The sequence below is a fragment of the Helicoverpa zea genome, chromosome 2 (genome assembly GCF_022581195.2).
Source record: "Helicoverpa zea isolate HzStark_Cry1AcR chromosome 2, ilHelZeax1.1, whole genome shotgun sequence".
Lineage (NCBI taxonomy): Eukaryota > Metazoa > Arthropoda > Insecta > Lepidoptera > Noctuidae > Helicoverpa > Helicoverpa zea.
Genome location: NC_061453.1, coordinates 4,136,688 through 4,153,458, shown reverse-complemented (window position 1 = coordinate 4,153,458; position 16,771 = coordinate 4,136,688). Strand labels below are relative to the sequence as shown.

At 38.7% G+C, this 16,771-nt stretch overlaps 1 protein-coding gene across 8 annotated transcripts in view; it reads right to left on the bottom strand.

Annotated features, from left to right (window-relative positions):
• Positions 1-396: 396 nt before the first annotated feature.
• Positions 397-16,771, bottom strand: part of LOC124642276 (PDZ domain-containing protein 8) — a 36,745-nt gene continuing 20,370 nt past the window's right edge. For 3 of the 8 annotated variants that reach the window (XM_047180650.1, XM_047180642.1, XM_047180634.1), the window contains exons 4-15: positions 16,526-16,718; positions 15,971-16,181; positions 15,406-15,571; positions 13,909-14,109; positions 13,390-13,593; positions 12,480-13,111; positions 11,184-11,406; positions 10,740-10,848; positions 5,738-5,860; positions 3,230-3,353; positions 1,547-1,736; positions 397-579 (exon numbers count right to left, since the gene is read on the bottom strand). In XM_047180650.1, the coding sequence (XP_047036606.1) occupies positions 424-579; positions 1,547-1,736; positions 3,230-3,353; positions 5,738-5,860; positions 10,740-10,848; positions 11,184-11,406; positions 12,480-13,111; positions 13,390-13,593; positions 13,909-14,109; positions 15,406-15,571; positions 15,971-16,181; positions 16,526-16,718 (2,532 nt within the window). In that variant the 3' untranslated portion in view covers positions 397-423. Of the gene's footprint in view, positions 580-1,546; positions 1,792-2,891; positions 2,934-3,229; positions 3,354-5,737; positions 5,861-10,739; positions 10,849-11,183; positions 11,407-12,479; positions 13,112-13,389; positions 13,594-13,908; positions 14,110-15,405; positions 15,572-15,970; positions 16,182-16,525; positions 16,719-16,771 lie in introns of those variants that run through there. The other 5 variants (XR_006985748.1, XR_006985749.1, XM_047180657.1 and 2 more) reach the window with 5 other exon arrangements.

The window sequence follows — 16,771 nt, the reverse complement described above, 5'->3', positions numbered from 1 at the left end:
CTTTATCGTCAATCAGAAACAAATTACAGTCGAAAAATGTGTCTGCCAGTTTTGTCCAACAGACGTCATGGCGCCATAATATTAGACTGCCTCTTTTAGGATTATAAATTACCCTGAGCTTCTAACTAAAACTACAACAACTGTGTTTGCATCTTCTGCTTTGATGGAATGTTGGAAAAAGAAAACTTAAAAGTACACTTAGGAAATCTCTTTGAACGCCAGCTTGTCTTTGAGAAACCAAAGTACTTGAAGTCTGCCTGCAAATTTCACCTGCCAATGGAACTATGCTTTTCGGGGTGTTTCATGTACAAATAGAAGTCCTGTAGGCACTACCAAAGTTTATAGGAGGGCTCACTTATATTGAGCAAAGGTCTATTTCGAAATAAAACGCCAAACTTCACAATGAACAATAATGTAATATCATCAAGTAGGCGCGTCGGTCAGCTGCTGCGCGAGTTGCGCTGCTGCACAGCAGTGCAGCATGAGCGCGGTCAGTGCGCATGCGCGGACCTCGCCGCCTGGGCCGTCGCCCGCGCTGCTTGCGTCCTCGGCTGATAACTCTTCTCGTACGGCTAGTAACTGGGAAGAAAGTTATGATGTTTTAGGAACATGAAGTCACGCGTAATAATATGCTAAGGTTTTCAAAAGAGTTAGCTCATTAATTTTCGTATGGAAAAGATTCAAGAGAGAATATGAGAATCTTCTTTCCACCACCACATTAGGATCCAATTTAATACATAGAAGTGTAGACAATTCTATCTGACGGTCATTGGCCTCAACCATCAGCTGAGCTAACAACTGGTTAGTTTACACTTTTCCTTCGTGCATCCACGATTTAGGTAGATATATTATCTACAAGGTTTAAATGCAAAATAAAGATTAAACATACAGCAAATTCAACTATGGTTTACTTTTGCCAAAGGAAAGCCTCCCCTCTTTTATGCTCCTGCTCCACCTGCGTCTTAACGCGTAAAATTTTGGCGTTACGCAGATGTGACCAACGTTTTAATGGCATTTTATACAAATGGCATTATTAATAGCATTAAACGTTAAGCGATAACTCGGGTGTCGGTTTTTTGGACACATCAAAGGGTTTTAGTGCGTAGCTTAGAGCGCTAAGTGATGTTGGCTACATTAATGCCATCTCATTGCACGCATGCAAGGACGAGTGTAGATACTTTGTTTAAGCGGTAACTGCATTTTACGAGCACGATAATGGAATGGTCAAATGAGAAAGCTTTAGTTTTTAGAATTATTTTGTGTGCCTAAGTTTAACCTCTTTAATGTGTGTTAACGCGTTACTTCATGAGGGATTAACTCTTGCGGCATTGTAACCTAAGTGTAGCCAACACGCATTTTTAATGCAATAAGTAACGTGTAGTTGGCCATTGACATTAACGTTAACGCTAACGCAGGTGGAGCAGGAGCATTAGAAATCCTCGGGACTTTCTTTATAAAATTCGTCATTTAACAAAACTAATCTAATCCCCAACTGAAGCTGAAAAAAGCTTATGAATGGGTGATGACAATGACAAAAGTGCCTCACCATCTCATGTATCTGTTGGGCGGTGAGCCTGCTGGCGAGCTCAGGCGCGGAGTCCCGCGCGGCCGCGAGCAGCACGTCCGGCGGCAGAGCGCTGCGCAGCGCCGGCGCCAGCATTGCGCTCACGCCGCCCTTCGCCAGCCACGTCGCGCCGCACGCGCCGAACGGGTTGCCCGACTCCAGCGACTGCTTCCTTTACGTCACACGGGCTGCTCGTCAACAAAGTCAGCTCTTTCGTTCTTTAACCACTTTGTGTCAGAAGAATCGGAAATGAGGATAGGCTGAGTGGAGTACGTTGAAGCTATCAGCGTGGATGTTACTCTAGATGACAGAGCTGATTGTAGGTTGTCAGCAGTGTAGCTTTTTGTTCTATGGCAGTGTTTGTAAGTGTTGCAGAAGAATGGGAGTTAGATGTTGTTATGAAAGATGTCGACTCATCAATTCAAATTCAAAGGTACCATCTAGAGGAAATTTTGTAGTCTGTGATGCTGCTACCTATAAATTACCAACTTACTACTAGCGATAGAGAGTTGAAAACAGAGGAATGCGACCACAAAGATGTACTTCACACGAAAACAGGAGCAAAACTACGGATGGCAAAGAGAAACAACACACAAGGAATTTGGGACTGTTTGATGAACAATGTTTTAAGAAAATGTGTATTTAATTCTAGGTATTAATATTTGTACCCGACGTAGAAGCCAAAGAAGCATTTGACGAGTGCATTGCAGTAGCAGTCTGACAGAATTTCGACGAAACCCTATAATTTGTCTGTGCCCATTTAAGCTTTAAGTAACGTATCGTATAGTGCCATTATTGTAAAACACACGGTAGATTCCCATATCGGTTCACAGGGTCGACAGCAAGGTAGCATTCTATCGACAGTGATATAGGCAATATTCTTCCTAGTTATTGTGACGTAACTTATGTCTTTAGCTACACACATAGATTTATTCGATTGAATTGCTTATTTTTTTTTATTTTGTGTGTTTTTTTGTGTATCTCGCGATTCAGCTTAGAAGACTAGTTTAGTTTGTAGTTTAGTTGACTTGACCGGTGAAAATCATGCCTAGAATTAAAGTCAGGGGCTTTTGGGTGTGAATTGTTGCTTAATGTCTGGCTGCTTATCGACACTATCGTGATTAAGAACATATTCTTGAAATGTAAACAATAAAGCAGTCTAAGGGCACTCCGTATAAGTCAATAGCGAATTAACAACGCATTATGAAGTAAGTCTTGAAGAAAATTTGTATAGGTGTAGAAACATTTAAGAAAATAGAAAGGGGAAGGGCACTGAACAACAATAACAGTAGGAGTGAAGGAGAGAAACATAGTATCAGTGAAATACCTTGTGTGTCTTCAAACGTTGAAGGACATTATGATGTGCGAACTAATAAAAACAAAGTATTGCACTTATTATTCGAGCCCGCAGAAAGACCAATAATCTTGTGTTAAGAAAATTTTGCTCAAATCTTCATAAAAGACTTTTTATTTTTCAAAATCAAAACCGGACTTCTAATTTAAAGAAAATGTACCAGATTTTAAATAAGACATTAAATAGGCCTTGGAAGTGGAAAACAGATGTAAGTGCAATAGTGTCTCTATCTTGCTGAAATGGTGCCATCATTTGCTGATGTAAACCAGCAAATATCTATAATAAACAGTATAAAGGCGATTTTGATATACCTGGGCGTGTGACTCGGTGATGGTGGTAAGGATCTAGAAGAGGCATTTGTCTTCGGCGCTGAGAGGGAATGGGCGGACCCTGCTCGTCTAAGTCCGGCCACCAGAGCGCTCATTGCACCTCCACCTAAATATTTAGCCACTATAATTCCATATTAAGAAAGATGTTTGTAGGGTGATTAATAGGTGACCTAATTTGGCACGATAGTGAGGTTAACAAAGGTTTGGGTTGAAGGGTAAGGATAGGGTTTCGTAAGTGTGGTTGATGCTTATGTAGGTGGTGAAAATGATCGCATAGCATAGGACATAGGAAGTTTGGGATTGGTATCAAAAAAGAAAATTGGTAAAAATCTGAGAATGACTATTGAAGACTTCTTGGTTAATACTTTTTGCAGTCTGTTTTGGATACGCCTAGATTTGTTACTAACGTTTCCTAAGCTTTCTAATTAGCAACATTATGGCATCGCAATAAACCCCGAATGTAGAAATTATAATAAAATTTAATGAGATATTTCGCGGTATTTTGAAAACGTTTCTGATATTGAGTACGCTAGATATAGCTAATATGCAATCCTTTCCAAACTTAAACAGAGCGTTAAAGGACAAGTGAAAAAATTACCACATTTATAAGGAAATGTGTGCTTTCATGTATTAAGTAATTAGGAAAATAACCAGTGTCAAGAGGCACAACTAGGTTAATTCTGTGCAGTTCAAAAATATTGCATCGTTGATGGATTACATTGCCCAACGCTATGTGGCTATGATCTGTTTCCTGCTTATTACGGTCATTGCAGCGAATTTTACTCACTTTCCCTTTCTAAAATGTATTTTTATTTACATCATAGTTAATGTTTTTAGTGCATTCGAAAAACCCACTATTTCTTCGAAGTTCCTACTTTAATGTCTCACTAACGACTTATTGGAAGCATTACAGCAATTCTTTTTTTTTTTCAGTTTCGATATCTTCCTTCTATAAAACAAAAGAATGTCAGTAACTCATAGAAAGAAGTACTTACTAGTACCCGACCTTTCGTCATTACAGATATACATTTCTCAAGTTAACAGACTAAGGAAGTATCATACATTCAACCTTTTTTGGGTTAACTGCCAGTACCTACGATGTATGGATAACGTTATGTACCTACTTGGTTTTATTTCTTTCTTTATTGCTGTACCTTACACTACCTTATGTAAGATCTATTAATAATAATATCTATGGTCCATTATGACATTATATTACAAAATTCGGAAGTATTCCTATGAATTAAAAGTTAAGTGGTGTTATTAAGTGGCTTATTTTAATCTTGGCGTATTTTGAATTTGTAGACGTTACAACATTAGGATTGACAAGGCGTGATGCAGTTTGAGTCACGTAAGACGCAGCAAGCTAGGTCGTTTGGAGGCTAACATATAGCTCCTGTAAATAATGAAGGTTTAATGTTATACCAAATCTGTGTCTTCTTATAGATTGTCTATTTTGGTGGTGATGCGGGTTTGTAAAGCCTTAAGGCTTCATGTACTTGCAACTCTTTGGGTTCATTAAAAGTATTTAAGCTTTCCTTAAATGTAACTTCTGTGGCTTATAGCCTTTTACACTGATTTTTTCAAAGGCTGAACCTGGTTGTATATTATGGTCTTTTCTGATAGATAATAACAAATCGAGTCTGAAAGTATTATGCGGCTGAATTGCAAGTGTAGAAAATGGAATATCCATCGACAAAGTATTTGGTACAACATGACGTAACATTAAATACAGAGGCTATATAACACGATCGGACTATTCACAGACTATACACATAATTGCATAATAAAATATAGGTACATATATATAACAAAAACCTTTGTAAGTCTGTGTACGTGACGGGTGAAGCCGGAGGTATTGTTATAGCGAAAATTTCTCCGTACGTCAGCATTCGAATATTTCGTCTGTGCAGAAACAAAAAATTAAACAACATATTTTAAATTTAAATAACTTAACTATAAGTAAGATAAATTCTGACTATTGTGAATCGGGGTTTTAATTTTGAAAATAAAATAAAATTTTAAAATATTCTTGTAATAATTACGATTTTTGTAAAGCCAATGATTGAGGACAGAACAAGCCTGTAAGAAAGCTAAGACAGTTCGCTCTAGCAATGTGAATACATATTAATGGCGATGACACTTGGTAGGTATCGAGTAGAATGATCGATGCTGCCAAACGCTCGCACAATGTTGGCAGTTGACATAAATCATCGATTAACGCAATGGGAAGTAACGATATCGAGCCAAGCGCCTCTATCGTGTCGCGGAATTCGCTGTAGAAAAGTATCGATAACTTCTTAAAGATTAGAACAATTAGCAGTTTATGCGTTAAAGCAAACATTTTTAATATTCATTTTTAATTATTTAAACTCACCGGTTTCTCGTAACTTACTTACAATTAGAAACTTTAGCCATAGAGGTGTCAACATGATATTATATTTTACTTCAAGAAAGATTCATTCGAGAACATTCGTTTTATAAACTTACCCTCCTCATGAACATCGAGGGAGTCTTTCCTCTCGGGTTCATCATCGGAATCGGGGTCAGCAATCGAGTCCGCTTCGGTCATGATCAACTCGGGTGGAGGGCAGCTTAGCGTGTTCGAAGAATCTAGAATACAAAGACACGTGTAACAGGAAAATGGTTCTTGTTGAGTCAGAAGCCATAAGGAACAGATTAAATGTGTTTTCTTTCTATGAGATTACTAACTTGGTGTGAGAAAGGTCGATGACCAGTGGAACTATAAGATACGATGTAAAAATAAAATTGATTTAGAAACTAGGAGACCCAAGAACAATTTTCGAAACAATGGAATATGTAGATAGATAATGTAGAAGGTCTAACAATACTAGTTGATAAGAAAATAGCATAAAAAATATTGCTGACTGTTATTGTTTACGGAAAAGCGAGATTGATACCTACGCATGTTTTAGTAGAATCTACTAGCTTCTGCCAGCGGTTTCACCCGCATCCCGTGGGAACTACTTCCCGTACCGGGATAAAAAGCCTATAGCCTTCCTCGATAAATGGGCTATCTAACACTGAAAGAAATTTTCAAATCGGACCAGTAGTTCCTGAGATTAGCGCGTTCAAACAAACAAACAAACTCTTCAGCTTTATAATATTATATAGTATAGATTACTGAATGGATTGATCATAATACGTTCGATTATTTCCTATTAATGAGTAGTACGTAGTAATCGGGTCAATAGTTTTGTTTGTCCTTGTATCAATCCGTAGTCCGTATAGTAATAGTTTTAGTATTTACGTGTTCTTTGCCAAATAGTATGATAGTTTAATATTAATTTCGCTTCTTATTTTCTCGTGGCATTTTTTATTACATCATAAATCTTCGTTGTTGTCATCAAAATTGATAGAAAAACCCATTTTTGCGTTGATCTGATCTTTCATGCATTTCCATTAAAATGAATTTCACTTTCCACACACCTACACTTATTTCTATCTTTACGACGATCCAAATTGTCTTATCCTTAATTATTGCATCGTAAACATACATAAAGCTATAGTTTACCAAGAATTGCACGAGGTAACTCAATAAAGAATAAAGTAATGGTAAAGTGGAGCATACCTCTCTTCCGCGTCAGACGTTCGCGGTGCACGCAACAACCTTCTAAATTTTTATAATATTACCGTGTTGGCATTCTTGTGTTCAAGTAAAGAGTAATAGGTAAGTTTGTTTCATTATTACTGCAAATAATGCGTAAGTATCTAGCGTGCACTCGTGGAATGATAGTGCAATTAATGATGTAATGTCGTATTGCAACATACGACGGTTTTCTGATATCGTGCTGAGCCGTTCACGTTTTACTTTCCGAAGGTGCTCTTTGTGAAGTAAACGAGGAACAATTTGAATGATATGCACAAAACATTTGCTTTGTGCCATATACAAATTGTGTTAAAATAACATTAATTTTATATTCAGTTCTTTGATCCAGATGGAGTATAAACATATGACTTCTTCGAAAGGAATGTCAAAAGGCAAAAAGGTAAATCGGATAGAAATGAGGAAAGGAGACACAGTTTCCTTAATCAAAACTGATATGTTGAGTCAGCATCTTTCCAGGTAGGCGTAGTTCAAAGTTGATTACAGCGAACCGGCTGAGTATTGAACCAATTTTATTGAGAACACTTAAGTACTTCTTTGTGCTCCTCAGACACAGGCAAAGACGTTGTATCCTTTGTGCCACGTTCCTGCAATATTTCACGCAGTAAAATCACGTGCTTTAACGCATCTAAATATATTCCCACGCAACAGGTGAAAATTACAAACCTTTGCCAAAATGAAGTACATTCGTGTTTCAGGGAATTATAGACCGTTGACTGTTATGGGAGCATAATTTTACGGAGTGAATTTTATTGCAGGTTTAATACCTGGTCGATATTTATTTCGAATAGATTAGGTTTGCCCTCAATTTGGCACGAGTCTGATCTAATTGGAGAATCTGTCACAACACAATATAATTATGGAGTCTGGTGTATTGATCTTGGCACAGTGACTTAATTAGAAGACCATTTACCTACTTAGTTATTTGATTGTAGTTATTGATTGAATACTACTTAATGTAGGTCCTAGCTGGTAATCGATTTGTATTCTTTTTACGCTGGATGTTATGGTGCAAAATCAACTGAAAGAAGACCGTGTGGCAAATTGACAAAAGATGAAACATGTATAGTACCTGCTAAGAGAGATATAGTTATTTGATACAAGTTATTATACTATTATTTTAACTATTTGTTATTATACTACTATTGTTTTAAAAATAGGTATTTGATAAGGGTATTTAGGGCCTTTGATTACAAAGTAAATTTCTTCGAAAACATCAGAAGATCATTGACCGTATTTGGTCTTTAATAAATTTCAGCTGTGACGAGAATATTTTGGCGGGATTTCAAGTCGAAATATTTTAGTGAATTTTGTTCCTTTTGCAGTAAATGTTTGATATAAAAACATTCCACGTTTCAAGAAGTTTCAACATGTCTAAATATAGATCTTGACCTGAACATGTTTCTGTTTGTCTTATTTTGATGTTTTCGCCAAATATTTTCATGGACGTTTCCAAATGTTTTGGTGTTATCGTTTTGTCTATGATACGACGCAATAAGTAAGTAAACATATTTTATGTTGTAGCGAAAAAGCGATTCAATTTGTTTACAAATTGTAAACAGTTACATACCTTATTATAAACTGAAGAGGAAGATTTGTTTGTCTCCACTTTCGTTTATTTCATGTGGGAATGCTGTGTTTTAGATTTATTGATTTTACGTCTATTAAAGATTTAATTTACACTGCTGGTTTAAATTAAAGGTCTTACGAAATACATACATAATATTCTAGTCAAGAATTTAAGAATTAAAACATGACACTGATCGAGAGCACCTTGGGCCTGGTGGCATCCATAATTTAGCATGGTTCTTGGGAATAAAACAAAATCCTTTTGTTATAAAATAATACATTTTCAAAAGACTCTTCCTTCAAGACAGTTTCCAAGGAAATTGCGAAATGAGCTCATAAATACCATCTTCTTCCGAGATGACAGTCATCACAGGAAGACAATTTCGCTACAAAACAATTCATTCGTCCCTTCTCATTATAGAACGTCAACGTGGGACGTCCGGCCTAGACCTCCCTCCAAGGTTACACAGTAGACACACATACTTCAGGAAATGCGTCCAGTAAGCATGACTAATACTTGGCATAGCGTGGTAAACAGTGTCGGAGTAATTGTAGAGAAAATGTAGCAAATTGTCATGGGTTAACAAGCTCGGTCACAACTTTAGTTGGTTGTGAAGAGGTTTGAATTTGTCAATATATTTTAGACACAGAACATATATACCCTAAAAAGTCTTTGAAAACCCTAAAGAGTCCCTAAAGAGAGGAAATTTTAGAGAAGAACAGATTAAAAATCCTTCTTTCAACAAAAATACCCGTATCCAAATCTGTTCATCCGTTCCAGATAAAAAGTGACTAATGGTGTCATAGACACACATAACGATTAACGATCAGACATATTATAAGACGCCTCTTTATATGTCGGTTGTTAACAACGCTACGTAGCCCCGCAGACTAAGTGTTTTGTTAAATACCAGATCTATGTACAATACTAAAACTAAAGGGGCCCCGAAGTCAGACATCAACGGGCCCCACGCTTACATACTTAATACTGTCCTGGCAAAAAGTTAGACAAGATAGACAGCAGTGGCCCCGTCTAAGGAAATAGTGCGAGAGCTATATGTCATCGGTTAGAAGCGAACGATTACCGACTTATAGTGTGATGAAATGCGTGTCTATTGCGACCGGTATAACTTGATACTTGGTGAATTATGATTTGTTTTGAGTGTATCGGATTTGATGTTTTGTGTATGTAGAAACATCGCCGCTATAGGCTTCCGAGGTATATTGGTTAACTGCGAGGTAACAGGTGCACATACGTAAGCACAAATGTGATACATGTAATTGTGAGATTTATATAATGTAACCGTTCTATGACTTTACAAATCATCGTTGCCTAGGTAAACAGTGTTGTACATTTTATTTTGAACTTGACTCTATTTTAAGTCGTTAGACAATCTGTATAGCTTTATATAAAAGTACAGCTTAGAACTAGATCCATAGGGAAGGAATCTAGTTCCGACGTAATGTCAGTACACTATGATAAGACCTATATTTCAAAAATACTGAAGTACTGATTGATACATTGAAGTATTTACGAGGCCGATGCGTCATACGCAACGCACTACTTACGCAGGGAAAATACATAGCTTCACAATGAAACGCAATTCATTCCGTCAGCGCAATTTCACTAGTTCCGTCGTCAATTAGGTCGTAAATCAACTATAGTTCGGCCATTCAGAGAATGCGTTCCTGACACGTCGCGATTGAACTGACGACGTAACTTTGCAATGGCGTTGCAGTTACGATAAAAATATTTTTGCTGGTTGTTTACCGTTTTAACAATTGAGGAGCATTAAAACAACATTATTATATCAATAATCAATGAATGTTATTACGTCGTCAGTTCAATCGCGACGTGTCAGGAACGCATTCTCTGAATGGCCGAACTATAGTATATGAACCTCGTGTAGTGAACATCCGTTTGTCTAAAACTAGCCTAATAAACTGTAAGAAACATTTCTACGACAAGGTTACTTTTGTTTGTTTGTGTCATGTGCAGTAAGGTTATAAATGCCTTGGGTTATGTCTAGGACATGTGTCAGTTAACCCGTTGTGTGCCGGTGTGCAGATATACGCGAGACACAATTGATTTTCTGTTGCTCCATAATTAGCGGCATACAAGCGGTTAATACCCTGCTTGATACGGTCCTAACTCCTGAATCGAACTAATGAAAGAAGTGTCTTCACTGTCCTTAGACACATTATGACAAAAGAGGTTTAGGTAAAAAAAGTTCTTTGTCGTATTTTTTACAACGGTAAATAAAATGTATATAAATGGCGTTAACTTATACAAACCTCTATCCTGCTTTGGAATACATGGCGAAGACTCTTGACACTTTGTGACGCATTTCTTGTGGCAAGAGAGACCACAGTTGCGGCACTGCATCGCATCTTTCAGCCATATCTGAAGCAACACACTTCAATACAGTAAAGGTTTTATTTGTACGCAGTTCGGGGTCGAAGGACCGATGCAAAAAATAACTTGATTCATGTAAATATTTTGAGGAAAGTTCGTTGAAATGGGACTGAAAATACAAGTTTATTTTTGCGTTGCATTCCGATCAAAGGGCCGGTAAAATGTTTTTCTTTATCTTTCAACGTGCATGCTTTTTTGTCCGTTATGAAAAAATGCTATAAAATCAAAATGAGTAATTTTCCTCAACTATCTTCAAAATACTTGACCTACATTCTATTTCAGAAATGACGCCTTGTTCTATTTGTATACTTCTTTGTTCTCACCTTCTTATTGCAGAAATCGCATTGAGTTGATCTATGGAAATGTGTTCGCACGAAGTCATGGCTTGCTCTAGTCGGTTTGGGGGGCCTGGGTAGCACGGGGTCCCGGCTTGTCCGGGGTGCGGTTCTGGCGGGGCCCAGACCTTCCCATTCCCACCAGACTAGTGCGTCCCCAAAACAGAGGCAGGGCTCGAAGCCAGCGTGAGATGATAACTTGTGGCTTTTGCTGTAAATATGGACAATGTTTTGGTATCAGTAGACGAGGTATACATTCCTTATTTATTAGAACAATGCGAGAAGAACTGCTAGCGTGTATTTTGTGTCGGTACATAGTCAAAGTTATGGGTGAATATGTCATAGAGGGAGACTTTATAGGGGAGCCTGAATGATCCAAAGCGAGTGTTTAATAGTAATGTGGAATTATGCATTTTAATATCCAAAACACGTCCAAACTCCGTGACCTGGGATTGCCCTGGCACAGGTCCAATCTACGTAATTGTTTCCGAGAATTTCTTGCCAGAAACAAAATTAATAATTGTATGTAAATAATTCTCACGTAAACTGGTTGCAGTCCTTAAGAGTTTCTTAGAAACTTGGTCACAGCTATAAGTAGGTAAACAGTCTTTTATGATCATTGCTGATTCGTCATGAAGGGTTATTCATCGTTTTGTCGATAATATTGCACAACAGAAAGTTTTTAAAAATACGTATTTAAATTTTAATTATTGAAATCGTAAGAAATGAGAAGGTTTCGAAAGAAAAGAACGCTTGAGTAAGTTGCGCAACAGGCTCCCGGGACATTAGGAAGACAAAGAAACAACGTCATCAGTACCTACGTATTACGGATGTTTTAAAAATAAATAATAAATAGTCCAGATTTCAGCTTCACAGAAAATCAAAACCAATACAATCATAAAATTTAGAAAAACAATGCTTACTTGTGATTTAGGTGTGAGAAGACATGCAAGAAAAGGAATTTTGTTATAATTATATATTTTGCGCAAGTTCGGCGTTTTGCGCAAATTCTGCGCTTTGCGGATCGTCTACTGTTTTTAATGGCGCGGCTTCTAAGAACATTGGGGAAAAGCAAAGATAGATAAGAGATAGGTTTGAGAATATAGCAGTAAGATATGTTTTTTAGAGCAGCGGCTTATGTGCAAATGCAGAACAGAAATAAAACAGGTGACGATCGATCCAATGGAAGTAAGGAATGAAAAAGAACAGCCAATTTGGTTTAGTTAAAAATAGTGACAACATTTATATTTTCCTCATAAAGGTCAATTTCATGTCTAGTCTTACCTGAACTTTATATCAACATCAGGCGGTAAGAACTGGTACCTCTTCATGTGATGAGGTACCGTGGAATCCTGACATTCAGCTAACAAAGCTGTGAGAGGAATATTAAGATATCCTAACAAAATCTCTTCTTTTTCACCAGCTACTGTTGCCCAGACGTTAATATTCAAATACTTATGATTCTCATTTAGTTTGAACTCCGTTTCCTCATCGAACGGTATAATAGGTTTTAAAGGTGTGTGTTTAGTCCAGAACATTTGGCAAATCTCAACATGTTCGCATTGTCTTGGACCTCCAACCTCGAACATTTGTTCTTCTTCTTCAGCCGTCTCTTTCTCTGCTACCCTACATTCTGAAGAGTCAGTTCTGATGATGGGTATGTCGGGGTGTTTGACGGTTTTATTGATAACGTTCGCTTGTCGCAGGGGTGTGCTGGCACCGGAGGCCGGCGGGGTACTGCCGGCGGAGCTATCGGAAGACTTATTTTCTACGGAGCAGCGACGCTTGCGAAGCCCGAAGTTAGCCGAAGGCTGTTCGGAAGGCTTCGGTTGGCGCGCTGCCTCTGTTTTAGATTTGGCTTGTGCATCAGTCTCGTTTTGCGGTTCTACTGTTTTCGCTGGGCTGGATTCAGGTTCCTGGTATAAAACATAAACATTTTCACGAGACCGTTATTACAGTTTATCTGAACTGATACGGTTAAAGTTTTGCGGATATTTTACCATGAAGATATTATTACAATGAGATGCATGACAAAGGATCAATATGGCGATCCAAAAGGTAATGCTGCCAGCCTCATAGGTACGCTTCCAGTCGACAGCGGTGGGGATGATTTTTTTGACGATTTTTAGTTTTTACTAGGATAGTTTTTTTTTAGTTTCAGTTTTCATTCGTCTTTATAAAAGGTTGTACAAACCTGCAAATTACTCTTCGAAGCCGCAGCCCTCATACCCTGGAGCCTCACCCCCTCCATGACCTCAGACACTCGTCGGAAGGAGAAGTTGGGCTTCATGCGCTTGGGCTCGCTGGCCTCGTCGCGTCGCGCCGCCGCGCCGCTGCCGCCGCGCTTCACGCGCACTGTGACCGCGCGGCGTTCTACTAGGCGGAGGAGTTTACCCACCTGAGGAGATAGCAATGTTAGATGGTTTTAGTTTTACATAGGCAATTTTTATATGACAGTTTGCACCTACTACTAATTAATTTTAGTAAAATGAATGTTTGAGTTGAGTCTAAGTCAAGTTCATGTTTATGAGGCCCTTATAGTGCTATTTGGTTTCTAAAGTAGTTGGACTTTCATATTTTGAGTATAGATTATGAACTGTTATATTCTGAAATATTCAAAGTCAAATGTTTTTATTCCAAATAGGCCTTGGACCAACTGTTACCTACTATAAATTTTTTTATGAACATTGTCTTTATGTAATAAAAAAATTACCTGAGCAACATTATTGACGGGTTTATTATCAATAGCCAGCACGATATCATCCCTCCTCAAATCGGCGCGGTAAGCGGGCGACATTGGCACGACTGTGTCGACCAACACCGCTCCCACACCCTGGCAACACACGAGACCCAACGGCCCCGCTACTGCTGGCAACACCACGTCTAATACCAGCACTCCGCGCCGAAGTGATACCTTGGAAAAGAGTTTAAGAATAAGTAATGAGGTTTTGAAGTAAATGAGTGTTTATTGGCACAGCGGTGTTAACACCGCGCCTATACTCTGGCAACACTCAAGACATAGTGGCCCGGCTATTACTGGCAACACCACGTCTAGCACGAGGACACCGCCCCGAAGTGATACCTTGAGAAAGAGTTTAAGCATAAGTAATGAGGTTTTGAAGTAAATGAGTGTTTATTGGCATGACGGTGTCGATTAACACCGCCCCCACACCCTGGCAACACACGAGCCCTAATGGTCCGGCTACTGCTGGCAACACCACGTCTAACACGAGGACACCGCGCCGAAGTGATACCTTGGGGAAGAAGATTTAAAAAAAAAATAAAAAAAAATATTTATTGAGCATAATGTATACTAATAACACTAAATTATTTGAAAGTAATGAGGTCTTGAAGTAAATGAGTGTTTATTGACATGACGGTGTCGATTAACACCGCCCCCACACCCTGGCAACACACGAGCCCTAATGGTCCGGCTACTGCTGGCAACACCACGTCTAACACGAGGACACCGCGCCGAAGTGATACTTTGGGGAAGAAGATTTAAAAAAAAAATAAAAAAATATATTTATTGAGCATAATGTATACTAATAACACTAAATTATTTTGAAAGTAATGAGGTCTTGAAGTAAATGAGTATTCATTTGAATATTTTTGGCGGTTTCCTGTTGTAGTTGTTCTTTGTTTGAAATAGTTCTTTGTTTTGTGTTTTGCAAAAAATGGTAGTTCCTGACAACGTGATCGGCATAGATGTATGTAAAACACTCTTCTATCTAAATATAATTATCATTCGGTAATACGTAACATACTGGTTGGTGAGTCTCTTTATGAGAAAAACCCTATACATAACGGAATGCCATTACTGGTTGGTGATTAACACTGTTAATACTGCTTTCTCTGAGTAAGCCTGTTGCTATGACAACAAAAAACCCCGATGACAAATCCCCATGGAGAACAAAATAACTAGCGGAGGTGCCATAACGGAAAATCGTCTGAGAAAGAAGCGCGCCAGAATGCGGGCAAGCGGGGGACGAGGAACATTACTGTCTCCGCCCTTATACGCCTTCTTTGGACCCGACCACTTTTTGTAACACCAAATATGGCAGATATCCCAAACGACCCCAACGCCTCGTTAGTTCACTCGTAACCGATCGTTTTGGTCATGCCCACTGTAAGAATTTGGCCTAGAAGAAGGCGCCTGACCTGTATTATGGCATCTCCGCTCACTTTCCTCCGTGCAAATCTCACTCACCCATCCATGTGAGTCAACAGCTAAGGCCGCGCGCACAGTAGCGGTTCCTCCCGACCACTGCAACCGCGTGACCTCCATTAGTCGGACAGTTAGACGCCCGTGTGGACACGGCCCTTCGTCGCCTTCCGTACTGCCGGGGTCTGACTTCGGGAAGAACGGCTTGTATCTGCAAAGGAATTTATAGCATACAGTTTGAATATAAAGGAGTGCCTTAATAAAAATATTAGTAGAATTCAAGTTTCAGTGAAGTTAAGTTTTCTAGGACATAAACTTCAGACCCCCGACTGCCGTATTCTTTGTGATATCGTGATAGTTTTAGCGTCTCCTCAAAATAAAGATTAAGGTCCTAAAGTGTTGGCTTTTTTTTCTTCGTGATTCACTCATGTATCACTACCTCAGTTCGTCTTATTAGAGAGGCAGCAGGCTCATGTACATGCCTAATATTGTTAAGTCATTCTACAGTCTACAATAATTTTATGCAGACCCCGTCAGGGAATTTATTTTTCTTCAAAAAGTTGTAACATATTGTTAGTCCACCACATTTGACCTACTACTCAAAACTTACCGTATTTTATAATTAGGCAGCGTATGCCTTTGTGCCACGGCTCGTCTAATGTGTGAGGCCACTAATGAAGCCAGTCTAGGCTTGATCTGCCTTCCCTGGAACCTGCCTCGAACTCGGAGCTCAAGTTTCGGTTGTGTCTCGAAGGCGAGGGCCCAATGTGTGTAGGGATTGCGACGAAACATCACTCTTACGTTACCGCTTATGCTCTCCACTGAAATGGATAGATAACTTTTTAATTAGTAAAAAAAAACAAAAAAAAATAGAGATACAATCCAAAATGGTTACCATAAGGATGCAGTTTTAAATTAATTAAATACAAGAACAGATCCTTTTGAAGATAAAAGTCGTATCCTTATATTCTTTCCGAATAAAATCCTTGTTCGTATCACTAGTAAAAAAATGTAAAAGCAACTAATTCTTAACACCTCGATTGAGATGGCCTAGAGAACTCTGAAAGTTCCGTACAGGGACGAATAGAACCATTTACGAAAGCAAACGTCTTAAATATTACATTAACTACAAAGATAAATAAAGCCTATATTACTTCAAACTTACCAGTAATAGATATGTTAGCGATTTTCCCCAGCAGCATGACGGCATCCACATCGATCCTGAAGTTGCCATCATACGCCAGGTCGAACTTGAGGTCGAGAGCTCGCAGGCGGGCCCCGTCCTCCTCTAGTTCACCGGAGACCAGACGTAGGTTTGTGATGCTGGGGAACTCCGTGCCCACTTCTAGAGAACGCAGCTGTGGGATAAAAGTATTGGGGTTTAAATTCACTTCTTTAAAGTTCTTTGTCG